At 34.9% G+C, this 17,641-nt stretch overlaps 1 protein-coding gene and 2 non-coding genes across 3 annotated transcripts; 2 read left to right on the forward strand and 1 right to left on the reverse strand.

Moving 5' to 3' along the window:
* Positions 1–4,498: 4,498 nt before the first annotated feature.
* LOC142168564 (small nucleolar RNA R66) lies at positions 4,499–4,573 on the forward strand. The gene has a single exon (XR_012698415.1). It is a non-coding gene; the product is annotated as a small nucleolar RNA R66 (small nucleolar RNA).
* A 147-nt stretch (positions 4,574–4,720) lies between these two features.
* On the forward strand, positions 4,721–4,810 carry LOC142168585 (small nucleolar RNA snoR118). Its single transcript, XR_012698432.1, has one exon. It is a non-coding gene; the product is annotated as a small nucleolar RNA snoR118 (small nucleolar RNA).
* A 2,781-nt stretch (positions 4,811–7,591) lies between these two features.
* On the reverse strand, positions 7,592–14,355 carry LOC107780828 (phytochrome B). Its single transcript, XM_016601422.2, has 4 exons — positions 12,137–14,355; positions 10,176–10,983; positions 9,119–9,412; positions 7,592–8,261 (listed from the first exon to the last, which is right to left on the reverse strand). The coding sequence occupies exons 1-4, from the start codon at positions 14,223–14,225 to the stop codon at positions 8,042–8,044; spliced, it is 3,411 nt and encodes a 1,136-aa protein (XP_016456908.1). The 5' UTR covers positions 14,226–14,355; the 3' UTR covers positions 7,592–8,041.
* Between the last annotated feature and the right edge of the window lie 3,286 nt (positions 14,356–17,641).

A 17,641-nucleotide genomic window follows, 5' to 3' on the forward strand; every position in this document is an offset into this window, starting at 1 on the left:
AGATTTTAATATTAATATGCGATGGGTAGATAACATGCCTATAGGACTGAATGATATGTTTGATATATATGTCGTTCACTCTCTATGCATACTATAGAAATCATGCCATTAGGAGAAACACACACTTGCACTACTTGTCTACTAGCAAAGCATGAACTCAAATGCTTCAGTTATCCTTGTTGCTACATGTTATTAGAAAACATGCCCATAGGAAATAAATATCGTTGAACTTTCCTTCAATTTGCATTGCTAAAAATCATGCCTATAGGATTTGGATCATTTCATTTGCTACTATATCGCATTGTTCACTAGAAATCATGCCTATAGGACTAAGTATAACAGTAAAATCAATTCCAAGTGCTAATCGTTAAAGACCCTGCCTATAGGATACCATAATTCGCCTTAATAACTGTTAATGATGCCCCTCTCAACATTGTTTATTGTTCACTTAGACCACTATCAAAAGCGTGAGTAATTCTGGGTTTCTCCCGATAAATTCCACTGTCTTTACTACATAAATCACTTAGCCACAACATCTATAGGATTAATAACTGGAAATCTGCAATTTCAACAATCAATATGCGACAACTGTACAATCCTGTCTATAGGCGACGCTTGGTTTCTGAAACTGCTTGCATGCCTTAACGCCTTGTCACATAGAAATCATGTCTATAGGGATCTTAGTTCTTAATTTTGAACTGCTCAACATACAATTTGTCTTGCGTGCATTTGTTGCTTAAGTGTGGAGGCAAACTTGAGCCTTGACTGCCTATATGTTAAGTCCAATGTGTTTTGTATGTCGCCTAGTTTTGACATTTCTTAGCAGCCTAAGGGAGGTCTAGAACAATCCAAAGTAAAGGTCCAATACCTCTTGGACCATATGTATGGGATGTGTAGTGCGAGCATAGGGTACAACCTATAATTGAATTAGAACGCTTTTAGGTAACAACTTTAACATAGTAATCGGGTAGCAGGAGATGATAGTCTATTCCCGCTGAATAATATGAGTAACACCCCATCTTGAGGGAGTTACAAAGTATTATTTATGTTGAACGGGGTGATCCTTTAGGCTAAAAAACTTAGGACCCCCTCCTCTTTATATGTTGTTATTAGATCTAAATAGTTGTATCCTTATATTCGTACTAAGATTTGTATTAATCATGTTGTAATAAAGTTCTTTGACTTCTAAATTCCCTTTGTTTACTTGATCACCTAGCTTAATCGTAATCCACATAATCTTAAGTTCGGCCGGGACCCATAGTTGTGGACCTCGAGGAGTGTCTAACACCTTCACTTTGAGGTAACTTGAGCCCTTACCCGATCTTTGGTGGTGTTGACTAGTCAAACAGAGTTATCTGCATAATAGGTGCCCTAACGCACCTTTAAAAATCGTTAGGTGGCGACTCTTCTCCTTTAGCACTCTATCTCCCATTCTAAAAGGAGTTGTCACGTGTCGAAGCCCGCTTTTCGCGAGAAAAACTAGGCGCGACAATGTCGGTCCAAGTGATGGCTGGATATTCTACCAAGTTCTGTTTCAACTACTGTGAAGCCAATGAGCTTCAGATGTTGAGTTATTGGGTGAAAGCCTGAACGTGGTAGAATATCCAGCCATCACTTGGAATCATCCGCGACCGGGGGCAAATCCATCTGTTCCATCTAGGACCGAGAAACGAACTCTCTAAGCATCTCGCTATCCCTTTGCTTTACTTTGAAAAGGTCTGACTTCCTGATATCGACCTTTATAGCACCGACATGTGTTTTTACGAAGGAATCTGCAAGCATAGCAAACGAGTCAACAGAATTAGGAGGAAGGTTGTGGTACCATATCATAGCTCTCTTTGACAGGGTCTCTCCGAATTTTTTCAACAACATAGATTCGATTTCATCATCTTTCAAGTCGTTCCCTTTGATGGCACATGTATAAGAGGTTACATGCTCATTTGGATCGGTCGTTCCATTGTACTTAGGGATTTTGGGCATGCGAAACTTTTTGGGGATCGGCTTTAGAGCCGCACTTGGGGGAAAAGGTTTTTGAATACATTTCTTGAAATACAAGCCCTTCTATATCGGGGGTGCTCCTGGAATTTAGTCGACCCTGGAGTTGTAGGTTTTCACCTTCTTATTATTGGCTTCGATTTTCTTTTCCTCTGTTTCTATCCATTTCGTCAATTCTTCGAGCAATTTCATGATTTCGGGGTTAGTCCCCGATTCACTCTCGCTCGTTCTTTCCGAGGTTGGTTCGTTCCTGCGGATGGCTTCCCGAGGGAGTTCAGATTCATTCCTGCTTAGTGTTCGACCTTGGTTATGCAATTGAGCTATCACCGTCTGTTGAGCTTGTAGCATTTCGAAGATCATACACAGATTGATCCCATCATTTTCGTCGTCGTGAGTGTTTTGGGCAATCGAATGCACTTCCTTGCGCACGTTGTTTTCGGGGTCGGTGGGTTGGTTTGTATCAATGGCCATATGCGAACATGTGTCAATAGGAACCATCACATGGATTCTACCAAGATCGACTGATGTTGCATCGTTACCGAGCACTGCATTGTTGTTCCTGTCGTGGTGGCCGGATTCTATGTCTATGTTTAGAGGGACAGACTGTGGGTTTGACATTTTCGATCCTAACATGAGATCAGAAATACTTCAAAGAACAAGTGTAAAATAGGGTGAGTTATGGTGATTCGTATCAAATTGTCGCTATTGATATGAGCGCCAAACTGTTTACCCTCAAAATCGGATAACAATTGAATTTGTTAGTGGTTTAAAGGATATACAGATTAACTTGATACTGAATGATAAATTAGATTACAATTGAAATAGATAACGATAAATTAACTACAAACCACACGAATAGGATAATTTCAGCCTAGGAAAGCTGACCACCCTTGAGTTGAATGTACTTCGATTAATACCAAGATACCAAAGAATAAAAATTTAGATGATAACGGTAATGTATTGCTTATGAGTGTAAGTTACAATGTCTTTCATGAATTGTGAGCCCTCCTTTTATATTTTAGAGGAACTTACTTTTAAGGTATTACACTATTATTCCATAAAAAGTAAAAAAAGGTCCTTGGTTTGTTGACCGTTGCCCCTTTTTTGGTATGTTATGTGATTTCCGCCGTAATGCCCGATTAGTTGCGGGAATTTCGGATCCCTGTCGGATAAGCTGGCAATATATTCCTTGAGACCGTTATGACCGGGATCGGTTATGACCTCGATAAAATCGAAGGCAAGTCTGGTGGTTCTAATGGCTAATTTGGTTAGGCAGGAACCGATCTCCGGGATTTTATCACCATCTCTCGATCCCAATTTGTCATGCTGGATGCTCGGTCAAATCTCGAGTTCAATTTTACCCGTATACAAGTATGTTGACATTGTAAGGAGCTTCATCCATGATAAAATCAAATACAAATCACATTAAAAAACAAACTGATTTACAAACTGATTTGTAGTAATATTATTTTTAGATTGAGTTTCATATGACTTTGCAAGAAGAACTATAAGAAGTTCGATATTTGCCTCATTCGACTAAACTTTAAGGAGTCATTTGGTTACCTGGATGAGAGAGACAAGGAAATCTCATGTGATTAGCTATTGAGGTGGATGTAATGTTTTGATACCGGGTTCAACCGAACCCAGTACTTTTTGCACAAAGCATAAATTTATGTGTACAAATTTATTAATATTATAATGTATAGCAATATGAATCCATAACTTTAAAAATACAATGAGTTCAATGCTAAAACCTTAAATGTTGAACCCATAAAGCTCAAATCCCAGATCCGCCTCTGATTAGCTATCCCATATAAAATATGAGATAGCTGATCCCACAATTTTAATATAAAAATGGTTCACGAGACTAATTAATATCCATAACCAAATACGAGATAAAATAATCTCGTATTTTATCCCGAGGTCCCTTTCTCCCACCAACCAAACGACTCTTAAATACTTCATAAAAAACTGATTATGTTTTAAATAGCGTAGGTAAGAGCAGATTATGTGCAAATAACAAGTTTCAAGCCCAGGAGGTTTGGTAAACGAATGGGCCGTACTTGGCCCAATCTATCAATTGGGCCGGTAAGTGCTCTTTGGTCATTTTCTCTGTTTCCTCGTCAAAACCCTAATTCCAGTCTCTGTACTATATGTACTCTTCTACGGCTTAAAACTTTATTCACAATTTCATAAGACTCTCTCTTTTTGTGTCTTCTTTGCTTGCAAATTTATAAGTTTCTATTCTTAATTTCAATTTTCAACTGAATTTTATTCTTTGCCTTTGAATTGGCACCCTTGAAATAATTAAGGATATGGGTTTTTCCAAGTTTGCATTTTTATGCAAATAAAAAAGGCAGAAATGTTTTTGCAGAATCGTTGAGTCGCTTTGCCTGTATTATTTTCTAGGCTTAGTGAATAAGATCCTGCAAAATTATTCAATATTCTTTGGATTTTTCCTACCTTTTTTTTATTGTTCTGAATTTTTTTTGATTTGGGGTTTTCCTATGATGGCATGAAATCTTTGAGACCTGAATTCTTTATTTTGATGACAACTACAAGCATTTTTTCTGAGGATTTCCCCACTTCCAAAAAAATTGGAAAAATTATTTTCTTTGTTCTTATTTGATTTATGTCATTTTATTTGTTCCTTTTTTTGTAATTTGTTATATTTTTTTGTGTTGATTGAAAAAAAAAATGATTTTGGGTATTAATATATTATTGTTGAGATGATGATTGCACTGGGCTCTGAGCAGTTTTAAGAAACTGCATTATATTGATGCATAAATGCAGCCTAGAAAACTACGTCTGATCACACTCTTTTTTGATGGAAAACTTTTAATTTTAGTATCATTATTTATATGTTTTAACTTATTTTTCACTTTTATTCTTATTTGGTAATAATAATAACATTAGTTGAGCATAAATGGAAAATCATAATCAGTAAGGATTCATCATATAATTGTGGATTCATAATATAATTGATTATGACTTGTTTGAGATTAAGGTTCACTTGTTGTACAAGTGAACAGGTTTGGCTAGAGAGTGCTAAGTTTGGCTGAATATAGTAGCTTTGATTCGAACTCTGTATTTTATCATAAATATATATAAATTATTAATTTAGAACTGTCGATTTAGAATTCTAAAATCATAAATTTGAAATCCTGATTTTTGTCAGAGTTGGAATCCTGGTTTTTGTCAGAATTGGCACATTGCTTATGTGTTAGTAGTGACTTCAAATTTTTGTCGTTCCTTCTGTACTGACTTGCGACTATTGAAAGAAAATCCTTATCAAATTATTAGTTTCCTACATTTTCTTTAAGATAACAGATTGAAACAAAGGAAGAGCAGAGCATAATCTAACCTCACTGAACTTCTACAAACATCTTTGTTGCATTAGTGTATTGTAATCACAATATAATCTGTCTTACCTTGAAATTATTTGGACATAAGAATTGTAAAATTTCAAAAAAGAAATTTTAACTGAAAATGGTATATGAAAATTAGCTATCGTTTGGCCATAGATTCTCAAATTTATTTTGAAAAATTTGATAAAGTTTGGTTTAAAGATGAAAATGTATTTGGACATGATTTTTCAAAACATATTTTACTTTTTATTTAAAAAAATATGAAACATGACTTATATCCATAGGTACTAAAAACTGTCACAAATATCTAATAGTACCGTTATCACAAATCATATTCTTGAACATAAATAAAAATAAGTTTGGTACAAAATTATTATTTTTATAATGAACTATATAAATTATTAATTATAGTGAAAACTCATCAGAGAATTATGGCTCCTAATTAAAAAGAAAAAGTTAACCGATACGGCTCCTAATTAATAAATGTGGGCTCTTTTACAAATTATAAAAGTTTGGGATAATATTTTAAAAAATTTAAAAATATAATGGTTATGTTTTGACCCAAAATTAGCAATTGAGGTGATTTGGGATTTTGCCAAAATGTGGGCAAAATTTATGGCGAAACATATGTTTGCCAAATAAATCTCAAATTTATTTTGGCAAAACTCATGGCCAAATGGGTCCTTAGAGTTCGTACTTGGACATGAATATAACTTTGGATTGATTTTAAAGTTTTGTGAGTAATTGAAAATTTTGAAAAATAAAATTTTGGAGGTTTTTAAATTTTCGAAAAATTTCAAAACAAGTGAATTAGAAAAATCACGATAATCGCTGCTTTAAAAAAAAAGTAAATTTTTTTCGAAAAAAGCAAAATTTCTTATGTGGCTCTAAATTTAGAGAATGTTTCCAATATCAAATCAAAATATGGACATTGGCTAGTGTTGCAGTTAATAGATTACAACTTTGTATATTACTTAGCTAAAAGAGAATAGTAAAGAAAGTGTTAACTTTTGGATATGCTAAAGGACCAACTATTATTCTTTTTTTTTTTTTCCTTTTTGTGGCATACGTTTTCTTTTATATACATGGAAAGGAATGGTTCTCAGTTGATCTAGCATTGATATGGAGTAAGTTAAGGGTGTATATGATCAAGTTAGTTTGGTTTTTATTAAAATTAAATTAACTACATCGGTTTTGTCGGATTTTTTTTGTTACATGAATATTATTTTAATTTTACTTTGTTAAAGTTATATAATAACGTTTTGATAACTAAATATATATTTAGTAGAAATTGGAAAAACTGGCAAATATATGGTTTATTAATAATTTCTTATGGGAGACTTTTTTAATAACACATGATAATTAATTTCTTAGTTGTCTAATAATAATTTTTTATCGATATGTGCTTTTAAGGTTAACTAAATTTAATAATTAAACGTAAAATCAATATGATACCAAATTAATGATATATTCTACTTAATTTTAAATTATCTAAATACTATTTCAAATTCGAAAAAGATATAAGAAATCTTGACATATTAATGTGGAAAAATAAAGAGATAGATTGACGTATTTTAATACCACTTGATAAGAAAGTGATACAACACATTATTTAAGAAATCTTAAAATAAATAAACTTCATAATATTATTAAATATTACATTTCATGAGAATATTTTAAATATTTATATATCGGTTTGGTTCAGATTTTTTAATTAATTTGATTTGATTTTTTGAACATCCCAAAAGTCCGTTATATGATTAAAGCTGTAGACAACTAGTGGTACTCATCTAAAATCTAATGAGAAGGACATTCAAGATTTAAATCACACCCAAGCGGTCTTCTAAAAGAGGTCAATGGCGGAGATGGTGGCAAAGTGAGGATAATTTTAACTTGAGCATTTAGTCGCATAAATAGAGCAAATGACTTTCTAAACAAACTCACCAGATAAGAAGGGATTGCTGAGATTATCAGCACTTTTCACCTACAATTCCAGGATCGTGGGTTTGAGTAACAAAAGGGAATCAAACGGAAGGGGATAAAAAAAACAAACTCTCACCTAAGGCTAACAAGGGTGTTAACATAAGAGAGCTCATTTAGAGAACCTTGAAAAACAGGAAAGATAATGTATTTGTTAAACTTACAAAGTTGTTCAGCTGTAACACACTTGAAATATAAGATGCTAAAAATTAACAGATAAATTAAGTCCCCCTTGATAGAGCCTTTCCTGGCAAGAGGAGCTTATACATAGAAGATGTTCAGCATATCCATGTTACATAAAGCATCAAAATTTATGTCATTACAAATAAAGACATTCATTCTACCGGACCATCACTCAGCATTATATATATTTATCCAACAAGCAAACTTTAGTACATCGAAGTGACCTCTTTAAAACAATATCCCTAGTACATTTCCTTAGAATGATACTAATCACAACTGCTTGAAACCGTTAAGCCAAGAAGCATATTGACGCAACCCATATTGCAGATTTGCAGTTAATTTGGAAGTAAACCAATTAGGATGTTAAAATGTATCCTAGTATAAACTAATCCTGGTATTGGAAACTTGACCCTCCTCCAAGTTCCGCGCTAAGCACCTGAGGCATCCCCAACATTCTACTAGATTGCACGATTCCTCTTTGAGCGACTTCAAGATTGAATCTAATAGCTAGTAACCTAGCCAACCGTCTTTGAACCTCTTTGAGGCATAGGTAGTTCAAGTATAATCAGGAAGAAACATCTTTCTGATTGTCTGATATACTGGACTTCTCCATTCATAAGATTTAAGATTTTTCGGCACATGCTCAGCCGTAGACCTTCCTGAGTTACCCACTGACTGTTATGGAACATATCTTGGATTAATTCAGGAGGAAGACCTTCACCAGGGCAAACAATCCTTTTCCAGAAAAAAAGAGATAAAATCAAATTAACTGAGATAGTATGACCAAACAGCATTGAAATGCTGAAAAATATTAGTATCCGGTTATATTGTCACTTTCATCAAGAGTCTACTAAAAAGGGCAGCCCGGTGTACTAAGCTCCCGCTATACGCGGGGTCCGAGGAAGGGCCGGACCACAAGGGTCTTATTGTATGCAGTCTTACCCTGCATTTCTGCTAGAGATTGTTTCCACGGCTCGAACCTGTGACCTCCTGGTCACAGGCAACAACTTTACCAGTTACGCCAAGACTCTTCAAATTAAAAAGCAAATCAAGCATATCATAGAATGCTAGCAAAATACCATCATATACATGCATATGTTACACCTCCAAAAAGAATAGTTGGCAGTTATTTTAAATAAAGTAGTGCAGTGCATCCAATCACCATAAAAGTGATTTGGAAAAATGTTAGGACCCCAATATACTGATCAAATGATAAAAAGCAAAGAGAAGGAAGGTGGGCTAAATGCTACACCCCAAGAAAAGTGGTAGCAGTAAACTAGTGAGTAGTTGCTAACGAAGTCCAAATCAAACATTGTGATCAATCTGTAATCATAACATAAAATCCACCAATTCCACGCGAACTTGTTGAGATGTTAAGGACTATTCAGTTCTACATGGATACTCCTGAAGAAAGATTTGAACAGCCACACAGTAACAGCTAGAGCTGATGAAGTGTAAATGAAGGACTGCATAAGATCTTCCATTCAGGGATCTTTTAAGGAAACAATGCTTCAAGATTCAGATGACAGTAGAAGCATGTTGGTATAGCTCATCCACCACAAAAGTAAAGAAAAGAAAGTTGTAGAACATACCTGGACTCAATATGTACGATAGTTACTCCATTAGAAATTTGCTTCATACTTGGTTGAAGATGGACTTCTACCCACCCTTCTGGGGATGGCGCATAGCTTGCCATAATCTGCAAGAAATCAGCAAAGACCTGCTGAATTCTGACTTGATCGCCGTAGACCCTTAATGTCTTGATTTCCTCTGGAATATCCCGGATCAGTTGCACACCTCTTTCCCTCAACAATAACATCACTTGGCTAACAACAGCATCTATCACACTCGAAAGAAAAAATTCTGCTTTCTCAAGCTCCAGTGAACTGTTAGAATTATGAAGGTTAATCATCTTCTGAAGATGGGAAGGAACATTACAACTTGAAGTCAGCTACCTTCTTACATAGAGGTAACATGCATTTCTCCACCCCCCTCCGCAACCACAAAAGAAAAAGAAAAATAGAAAAAGAATAGGGAGGATGATGAAGAGGAAGGAAAAATCTAAAATTGTTCAAACATCACATGACAAGGCAACACATGGTAATTGCCTCTATAAAGACCAAACTCAGTTTGTGTCTCATGGGAACTACCTCGCAAGTTGAAAATATAAGGTTTATGTTCCTACATTTGATATTGATATGGAAATATACTGTCACGCGGGACCAATACCCTCATTCAACTATCCAGATTTCTTGAATAGTTAATTTTTCAGTCACATACTGCTGCGAAGTGAGTTCTTGTGCACTAACCGCAACTAGCTTAACACCACTACAAGCTATAATTCAGATATGATACAAACTTGAGAAGCATATTCCGTAGATTGTCTATAGGATCCTAAGGCCAAATGACAACTAGGACCAAACATGTACCTTGTGTGCTTTCGTCTTGAATGTTAAAACAACTAAAGAACAGTAGTTGTTCATTGCAATGTTTATGATACAGGAAAGTCTTCATGCTTTTCAACCATAGCTCATAAAACATTACCACATTTTTACAAGGACTATAAAAGTTGTACTAGAGTATACTATATCATGGTAAACAGATTCTTTTAACTTGGATGATAGCAAGCACAATTGAATACATACTCACCCGTTTTCAATATTGTCAAGATCAACATCCCTTATGATATTAGACATCTGCCTCTCACAAGCAACATTTGTTTCCAGAAATTGCTTCTGGTCTTCTGTCAAATCTGTGGTCTCTAATAATGAATTTGCAAAGCGTATACCATTCAGCGGATTCTTTAATTCCCGAAAAATGTAAGCCAACCCTTTCATCTGAGAAATACTTGTCCTCTCCTGTTGTCTCTGCATGCTTAGAGTTTGCTGCAATTCAGGACTTGCAATCTGCAAGAAACAGAAGGCCCCAATAATTTGGCCATCCATATTGACTCTCTTGTTAGCAGTCAAAAGAACATGAACAAATTTTCCATTTCGGTCCGAAAAAGAAAATGAAAACTTTTCCGTGTCCTGGCCTCCAATTGCATTATGCAACACAATCATGAATTTAGTCATGGTGTCTGGGCCTTTGAGCCGACAAAAATTGCCAAAAATCTCACCAACTAACATTTTTTCAATGATTTCTCCTCTGTTCCAACCAGTAAGTTTTTCCATCGCAGTGTTCCACTCGACGCAGTAAGTGTTTTCATCTGATACAAATATGGGCGGGATCAGAGGATTAGGGCTGTGCATGACGGCCTTGTAATCACCTTGTATGCGAATAAATTTGTCCATTACAACTTTTTGGGCAGTAACATCCTGGCTAACGAAGCAGACACCAACAATGTTATTCATGTAGTCTTTGCTAGAGCAAGCATTAACCACCACAAAAAGAGCCCTCTTCAGTTGCTCAGCTCCAAATGTCCTAAACTTTATTTCTATGTTCTTATCTTCTTCACCTGTGATTAGTTTAGCAACAACATTATTTTATTTTGCATAGAATGGCTGGACATTGAGAGGGTGGATACCAATCAGTTTCAATAACAAAATGCAACAAAGTCAAGCTGCATACAGAGTACAAAGAGAATATTGCCACCCCACTGTCCGGATTAGCCTGAATCTGATCTTAAATATAATTTCATTTTGTAATCCAGATAAGATATATATCCACAACAATCACGCCCATGTTCTCTGAAATCACCTAGAGTTAATCCACATCGAAAACTCAAGATTGAAACTGACCTCCAAAAGGCATAAAACTGTGTCATGATTACATTAGAAAGCTCTGACGCAACTTGTTACATGCTTTATGATCCATAAAAAATCTTGATTACTTATCATGCTTCCATTACGTGGCTTATGACACGATACAGTTTCTGGGATAGCTTATCACAATCTAATCAACACTTCATATGTGCTGAACCTCTAAGTGCACGGTGTCAAAGCAACAGTACTAAATTAACAGAACTAATTAGTGAAATGTATTTAAATATGGGAGGCAATCTGTTGGATTATTTTGAAACAAAGGAAACGAGATAACAGGTGGTAAAAGATTAGAAATTTCTGTCAGACAGACCAGGGTAAATACATGCTATGGATATTATAGATTAGTCAATCCTTATGAACAGCAGTATAATAATCTATCAGAACACCTACTACCTGTAGTATATGAAAGGATAAGGACAATAGACATTTAATGCACTGGAAGTGCCAAAAAACTAGCTAATTTTCAACACAAACATGAGGATGAAGAGAACACATCTTGCTAAAGTGCTTCTTATCCCTAAAAACATCTATCCAATGGAAAGAAAATTGCTAAATAAATGAAATTTGCAATCCCACCCCCCCTCTATCCTGAAAAAGAATACTAAGGCTCATGATTTTGTTGACTTTAATGGAAGAAAGAATATAAGAAACCAGCATTTTGTGGCATGATTACAGGAGGGAACTTAAGTAAATATCACTAAAACCTGTGATGCCTTTTCCATTAAAATTTCAGAAAACAAAGAAAAGCAAGTGAGAGTATAGTCGCTCAATATAGCTTAAGGGAACTCCACATGCAATGAAATGCACCAGTTGAAATGAAAGAAATGTAGAACGGATTGGTATAACCTTTTAAAGCATTGAAGAGAAGGTTCTCAGCAGTTCTCTGTGATTCTTCGTGGACAAGATCATGAACCAAGGACTTCCCCATTGCTTCTTCAATTGATAACCCTGTCAACTCTGCAATTTTGGCATTCCATCCATTTATGCAACCTTCAACATCAACGGCAAATATGGGTGCTGTAGCAGTCTCTATCAATCTAACCATTTCTCTGGCAACAGATCTCAGCTCATCCATCCCTTGCAACCCCGCTTCCCCAAGCTGAGCATGCGCGACAGCCATAGAATTACTTGCCTCAGCATCCTTGAATGAATCACGTAGAATAAGCTGCAAAGAGTGAATTGCATCCATTTCTGGATTCTCCCATGGTAAACTGCGGCTCTTAACAACTTCCAGAAATGCCTTGAAGGAAGAGCGTGGATGCATTCTCTGCCAATCATCTTTGTCTTCTGGATGATGCTTTGCACCACCCCATTTTAACTCACTCGCAGTGTGTGAACGGAACCAAAACAGGAAATCTTTTGAAGTTACATAAGCAACAGCCATCCCACAAACCGCATCACCAAGTGAAGTTGCCCCAGGATACCCTGCATCGGCCAAACTATCAGTACTCAAACCTGTTGAGTCAACATGATAAGTCAATAGCCACTCCACGATGCCCTTTATCTGGGCTTCAGTAGGTGTAATACCCATAGGATAGTACTTCCCCTGGTAGTACAAAGCGGCCCCATCGCATTTCACAAGGTCGACAATACTGGGACTCTGAGTAACAATCCCCGTAGGTGAGTCTCGAAGAAGCATGTCACATAACAATGTTTGTGTCCTTAAGACATGTTTTTCAGCCAACTGTGATGCCAATTGTAATTCCATGTTTAGTTGGAGCCCAAAGGCCTGCATAAGGAATTCACAGGCATAACGAAGGGGGAAAGGAATGCACCGAGCAGAAGTGTGGTGTCCAACGACCAAGCCCCATAATCTCATCGTATTTCGGCCTCCTCCAACAATTTCATCATCGTTACCATTTATAATAACAGCCAGTGTTAATGACGCGACATTGCCCATATTGACCATGTACTGGGGGTGGCAACCATGAGGGGACCTAAGTGTTGAACCAACTAAACACAGAGGCTGCTCGAGCGATTCATCCTGAATAACCCGCACAGGGGTGGCAGTACAGTCCACAATCATTCTAACCCTATTCTGCTTAAATAAGAATCTCGATGCTTGTGGAATATCAGTAGCCGGATAATGCAAACCAATATAAGGCTCCAAATCATCTCTCTTACTCTCCGCCACGACCTCCCCATGCTCATCCTCATGAAACTTATACACCATAACGCGATCATGCCCAGTGAGCTCCCTCACACTCTTAACAACAGTATCACACAAAAGCTTAACATCTCCACCGGGGAGCGATTGCAAGAGCGAAATAGCCCTTACAGCAAGTTTCTGTGATTGCACAGCTCCAGCAATAGACAATGCAGGGTCCTCTGTTCTAGCAGGCTCCAAATCAATTACAATACCAACATCAATCCTATGCAAAATCGCGTAAAATGGCCTCCCCGAAATCTTGGAATGAATCCAAATCGGATTCAACAAAGCAATCTCACGCGCCCCAAAAGCACCTTCAAGCAAAACAGAGCTTGAAGGAGCAAAAAGGGTCCTAACATCAGTTCCAATTTTCAAAATTTCCACCTTTTCAAGACTCGGAACTGACTGTGGCATTATACCGAGCATGTCGCGTGCATTTTCACTATAAGCAATTACACAAAAACTCGACTCATCTACAGCTACTGTACAACCAAAAGGTTGAATATGACCACCTCTTTGAATATTATTCAAGTAAGCAGTAATTTGATATTCTGGAACAGACTCATTTGTATTTCTAACAGATTGTGAATAATCAAATGATTTTCCTGAAACTCCTGATTGTTCAAATGCAGCATGTAGTCTAGCATCTGTAGTATATTGTGCTACTGCTTTACTTATTGATGTATTATTATTATTGTTATTACTTGTACCTGAAAATTGAGCTTGATGTAGTTTTGGTTTGTGATTACGAGCATGCTTTACTCTGCTTCCACTTCCAGAAGCCATTCTTGAGCTGGTGATCAAGGGACTGAAATATAGCTTCTTCTTTTTTTCTATTATTATAGGAAAAGAGAGAGAGACAAGGAAGACAAATAAAAATAGTACAATAACTTCAAATAATAACAGTGTTTAGGTTAAATAATAATTAAAAATGGTATAATAAAAAACAAAAATTTGGTGTTATATGGAAAAAGAGGGTTCTATATATACTCTAATGGTAGCTAAGAATAAATGGGGAAGCGACCAAGAGTTAAAATATTGCGCACAAGTTAAAAGTGACCCATAAATAACAATTTAAAGAAGCTGGTTCAAAATTTGAATTTTATGAGTTTGTGATTCTATGACAACGATTTTTATGTACTAATAACTAGACCGAATATCTAATATTGTGTGTGTATATATATATGGGCGGGTGTAAAGTAGCGACATTAGGTTCAACTAAACACATAACTTTCGAATTTCGATGCAGAACATAAGTTTATGTGTAAAAATTCTTTAAGATTACAACAAATATATGAACTCATAAGTTAAAAAATTATACGAGTTCAATAATAAGAGTTTTAAAGGTTAAACCCATAAAACCCATAAAATTTAAATCGTGGATCCGCATTTATAGTAAATCTCTTAATATATTTGTAATAAGCTTAATATGATAATCTAGAAAATAAAGTTAATAATATATTATATTAAGTAAAAGTATCGTGATAGTTAAAAAAAAAAAATTACGCTTTCACTAGGTAAAGTTATCCCTCAATATTTACATTAAATTATCATGTCTTTCATACATATATTATTACTTAATTATAATTAACTATTAAGTATATATGTTTACTTTAATTTTTAAGTGCTACGATGATATTACTTATTTTTGGGTGAACACTAATTCGGACAACTAAAACTCTTAGTTCATTCTTGTGGGATTTTTCTTTTCCTTCTATCACAAAATAAATATTTACAATGTATTAATTGGTGTAAAATAAATACTCTCTGATACAAATAAATAGTTCGACAAAAATACAATTACATAAAGTAAATATTAACACAAAAGTTGAAACAAAAAATATAACACAAGTTGAACACGAACTGATGGCAAAGAAACCTGAGACGTCAAGATCTTGAAGTACAATTCTCTCCACTACTTTGGACTAATTCATGAATCTTTTCTTTTTCCTTCTTTTTCTCCCTTTTTAATGCATAAATTGGATATTTTAATAATTATCCAATTTTTGTCTATTGCTCTGTTTTCGTAGCTGGATATATTTGTGGATGTGGTGACATGAATTTCTATTTGACAATTAAAGTAGATCTTTTCATTGGCTGCATTTGCAGAGACCATGTGGGAAATATGAAGTCCACACTCTTCCCCCATCTTATAGTAAAACGTTGTCGTCTCACCAAGAATTGAAGTTTATTATAATAATAAATAATAATAGTAACAATAATAATAATTGACTTTGGAACAACGATAAAGTTATCTCTGTATGATTTATAGATCACGGATTCAGGTCGTGAAAACAGTTATTAATGCTTGCATTAGGGTAGACTGTCTACGTCACATCCCTTGGGGTGCGATCCTTTCTCTGGACACCAAGTTGTCCTATTTTTAATTGAATTCATAATTTAATATGAATTGATATTATATGAATCTTTTAATACATAATAAGATTTGACAAAAACTATTGAATTCATGTGAACTTATATATTATATTAGGGATCCACTCCTGATCGTTTTAATGTACTATTAATACTGATCTTACTGTTTTCAAGTATTCAAATCACTGCGAAAAAACCCTATTCTGATTATTATATGCAAATGTCTCATTTGGGTAAGAATTCAATGTTCAATTTCACACATTTTGTTCGACTACAATAATATGAAAAGCTTAGTATTTCTCAGAGGGAAGTAAGTTAATTATGCAATTAGAAGCTGAGAAAGGGAATATCAAGGGAGTAATTTATGAGTGAAGGAAAGAGTTTCTATATCACACAAACTCTAAGATAAAAGAGAAAAAGAAAAGGTAGAATAATCAAACAAGGATATAATAAACGGAAAAGGGCCAGAACTGTCCCTGAAGTATTGGAATTGGTACAAAATTGCCCTTCGTCAATTTATTTGAATAAAAATGGTCATATTGTTATTTTTTTGGCTCAACATTACCCTTATTACTAACAGAAAATTCATAAAAAAAGAAAATTTAATTAATATCCACGTGTCACCGTCCCATTGACCTAACATAAGCCCCAACCCGTAACCCGCCCAGATATTAACCCGCCCTAATTTTAAAACATAACTCTCTCTTTCTTTCTCTCTTCGCTATTTCATTTTAGTGAGCATTTACTTACGAGTGTATGTCTACTATTATTCATGAGGCAAACTCAAAATTGAGTTCTCTATTAGAATTATTTTTATGGAAGATGAAAGGTTATTTTTATGGAAGATGAAAGGAATTCTCATATTCTTCTTAATGCAAAAAGTTTAGATTCTTTTTTGTTTATGCAATGGGTGTTCTTTATTATATAATTTTTCTTTATTTAAAATTTGTGGTGGGAGGGGTTCTTCACTATTTTTTGTCGTTCCTCCGTGAAAATTTGAGATTTTTTTTTTAATTTTTTTTTATTGTTTATGTGATGTGTATTTCTATTTTTTATTTATTTCACTATTTATTCAATTAATATGTAAGTTTTTCTACTCCGTATAACAGGTATTGTGCAATTGTCACATTTCATACACACTTGGTTCATATGATGTACTAATAATAGTTAACAATTTTTTTTAGATAATTTCTTCACTAGTATTTGTTTTCTTATTTTGATTGTTATCATGGATTCAATTTTCTCGATTAGATTAATGTGTTAAGTCTAGTAAAAAAAGGATTTTCTACTCATAATTTGTAAATGAGATAGGCTATTGTGTACGTTGCTATTTTCAGGGGATCCGCCGGTGAATTCCGCCCAAGTAGCAACAAGGCAGAGAAAGCGAGAGAGAGTTGTGTTTTAAAATCGGCGCATGTCAATATTCGGACGGGTTAAGGGTGAGTTTAGTTATATTTTAGTTGAAGTTTAAGTTAGGCCAATGGAACGGTGACACGTGAATATTAATTAAAAAAAAAATATCCAGAATTTTCTGTTAGTAATCAGGGTAATGTTGAGCCAAAAAATTAACGGTAAAGATATTATTATTTAAATAGGTGGACGAAAGGCATTTTTGTACCAATTTGGATTACCTTTTTCCGTATAATAAATAGACAAGACCTTCATATCCTTATCCTTTTTACCTTATGTTGATGATAAAAAGTTCTTTCATTCTAATCTCACCTACTACAAAACGAGGCCAGGCGTAGCTTGCTATTTACTTGACCGTAAACGTTTTTGCAACACCTCTAATAAATGGGCAAATAATCAATTTTGAAAGAATTTATTAT

Source organism: Nicotiana tabacum, chromosome 13 (genome assembly GCF_000715075.1).
Source record: "Nicotiana tabacum cultivar K326 chromosome 13, ASM71507v2, whole genome shotgun sequence".
NCBI lineage: Eukaryota > Viridiplantae > Streptophyta > Magnoliopsida > Solanales > Solanaceae > Nicotiana > Nicotiana tabacum.

What these genes read in the sequence shown, in the direction of transcription:
- LOC107780828 (XM_016601422.2), bottom strand. Translation starts at nt 14,225, where the DNA reads ATGGCTTCTGGAAGTGGAAGCAGAGTAAAGCATGCTCGTAATCACAAA. An exon ending in CTTGACAATATTGAAAACGG is followed by an intron (nt 9,413 to 10,175) that starts GTGAGTATGTAT and finishes TAATTCTAACAG; the next exon opens with TTCACTGGAGCTTGAGAAAG. An exon ending in ATCGTACATATTGAGTCCAG is followed by an intron (nt 8,262 to 9,118) that starts GTATGTTCTACA and finishes TTTCTGGAAAAG; the next exon opens with GATTGTTTGCCCTGGTGAAG.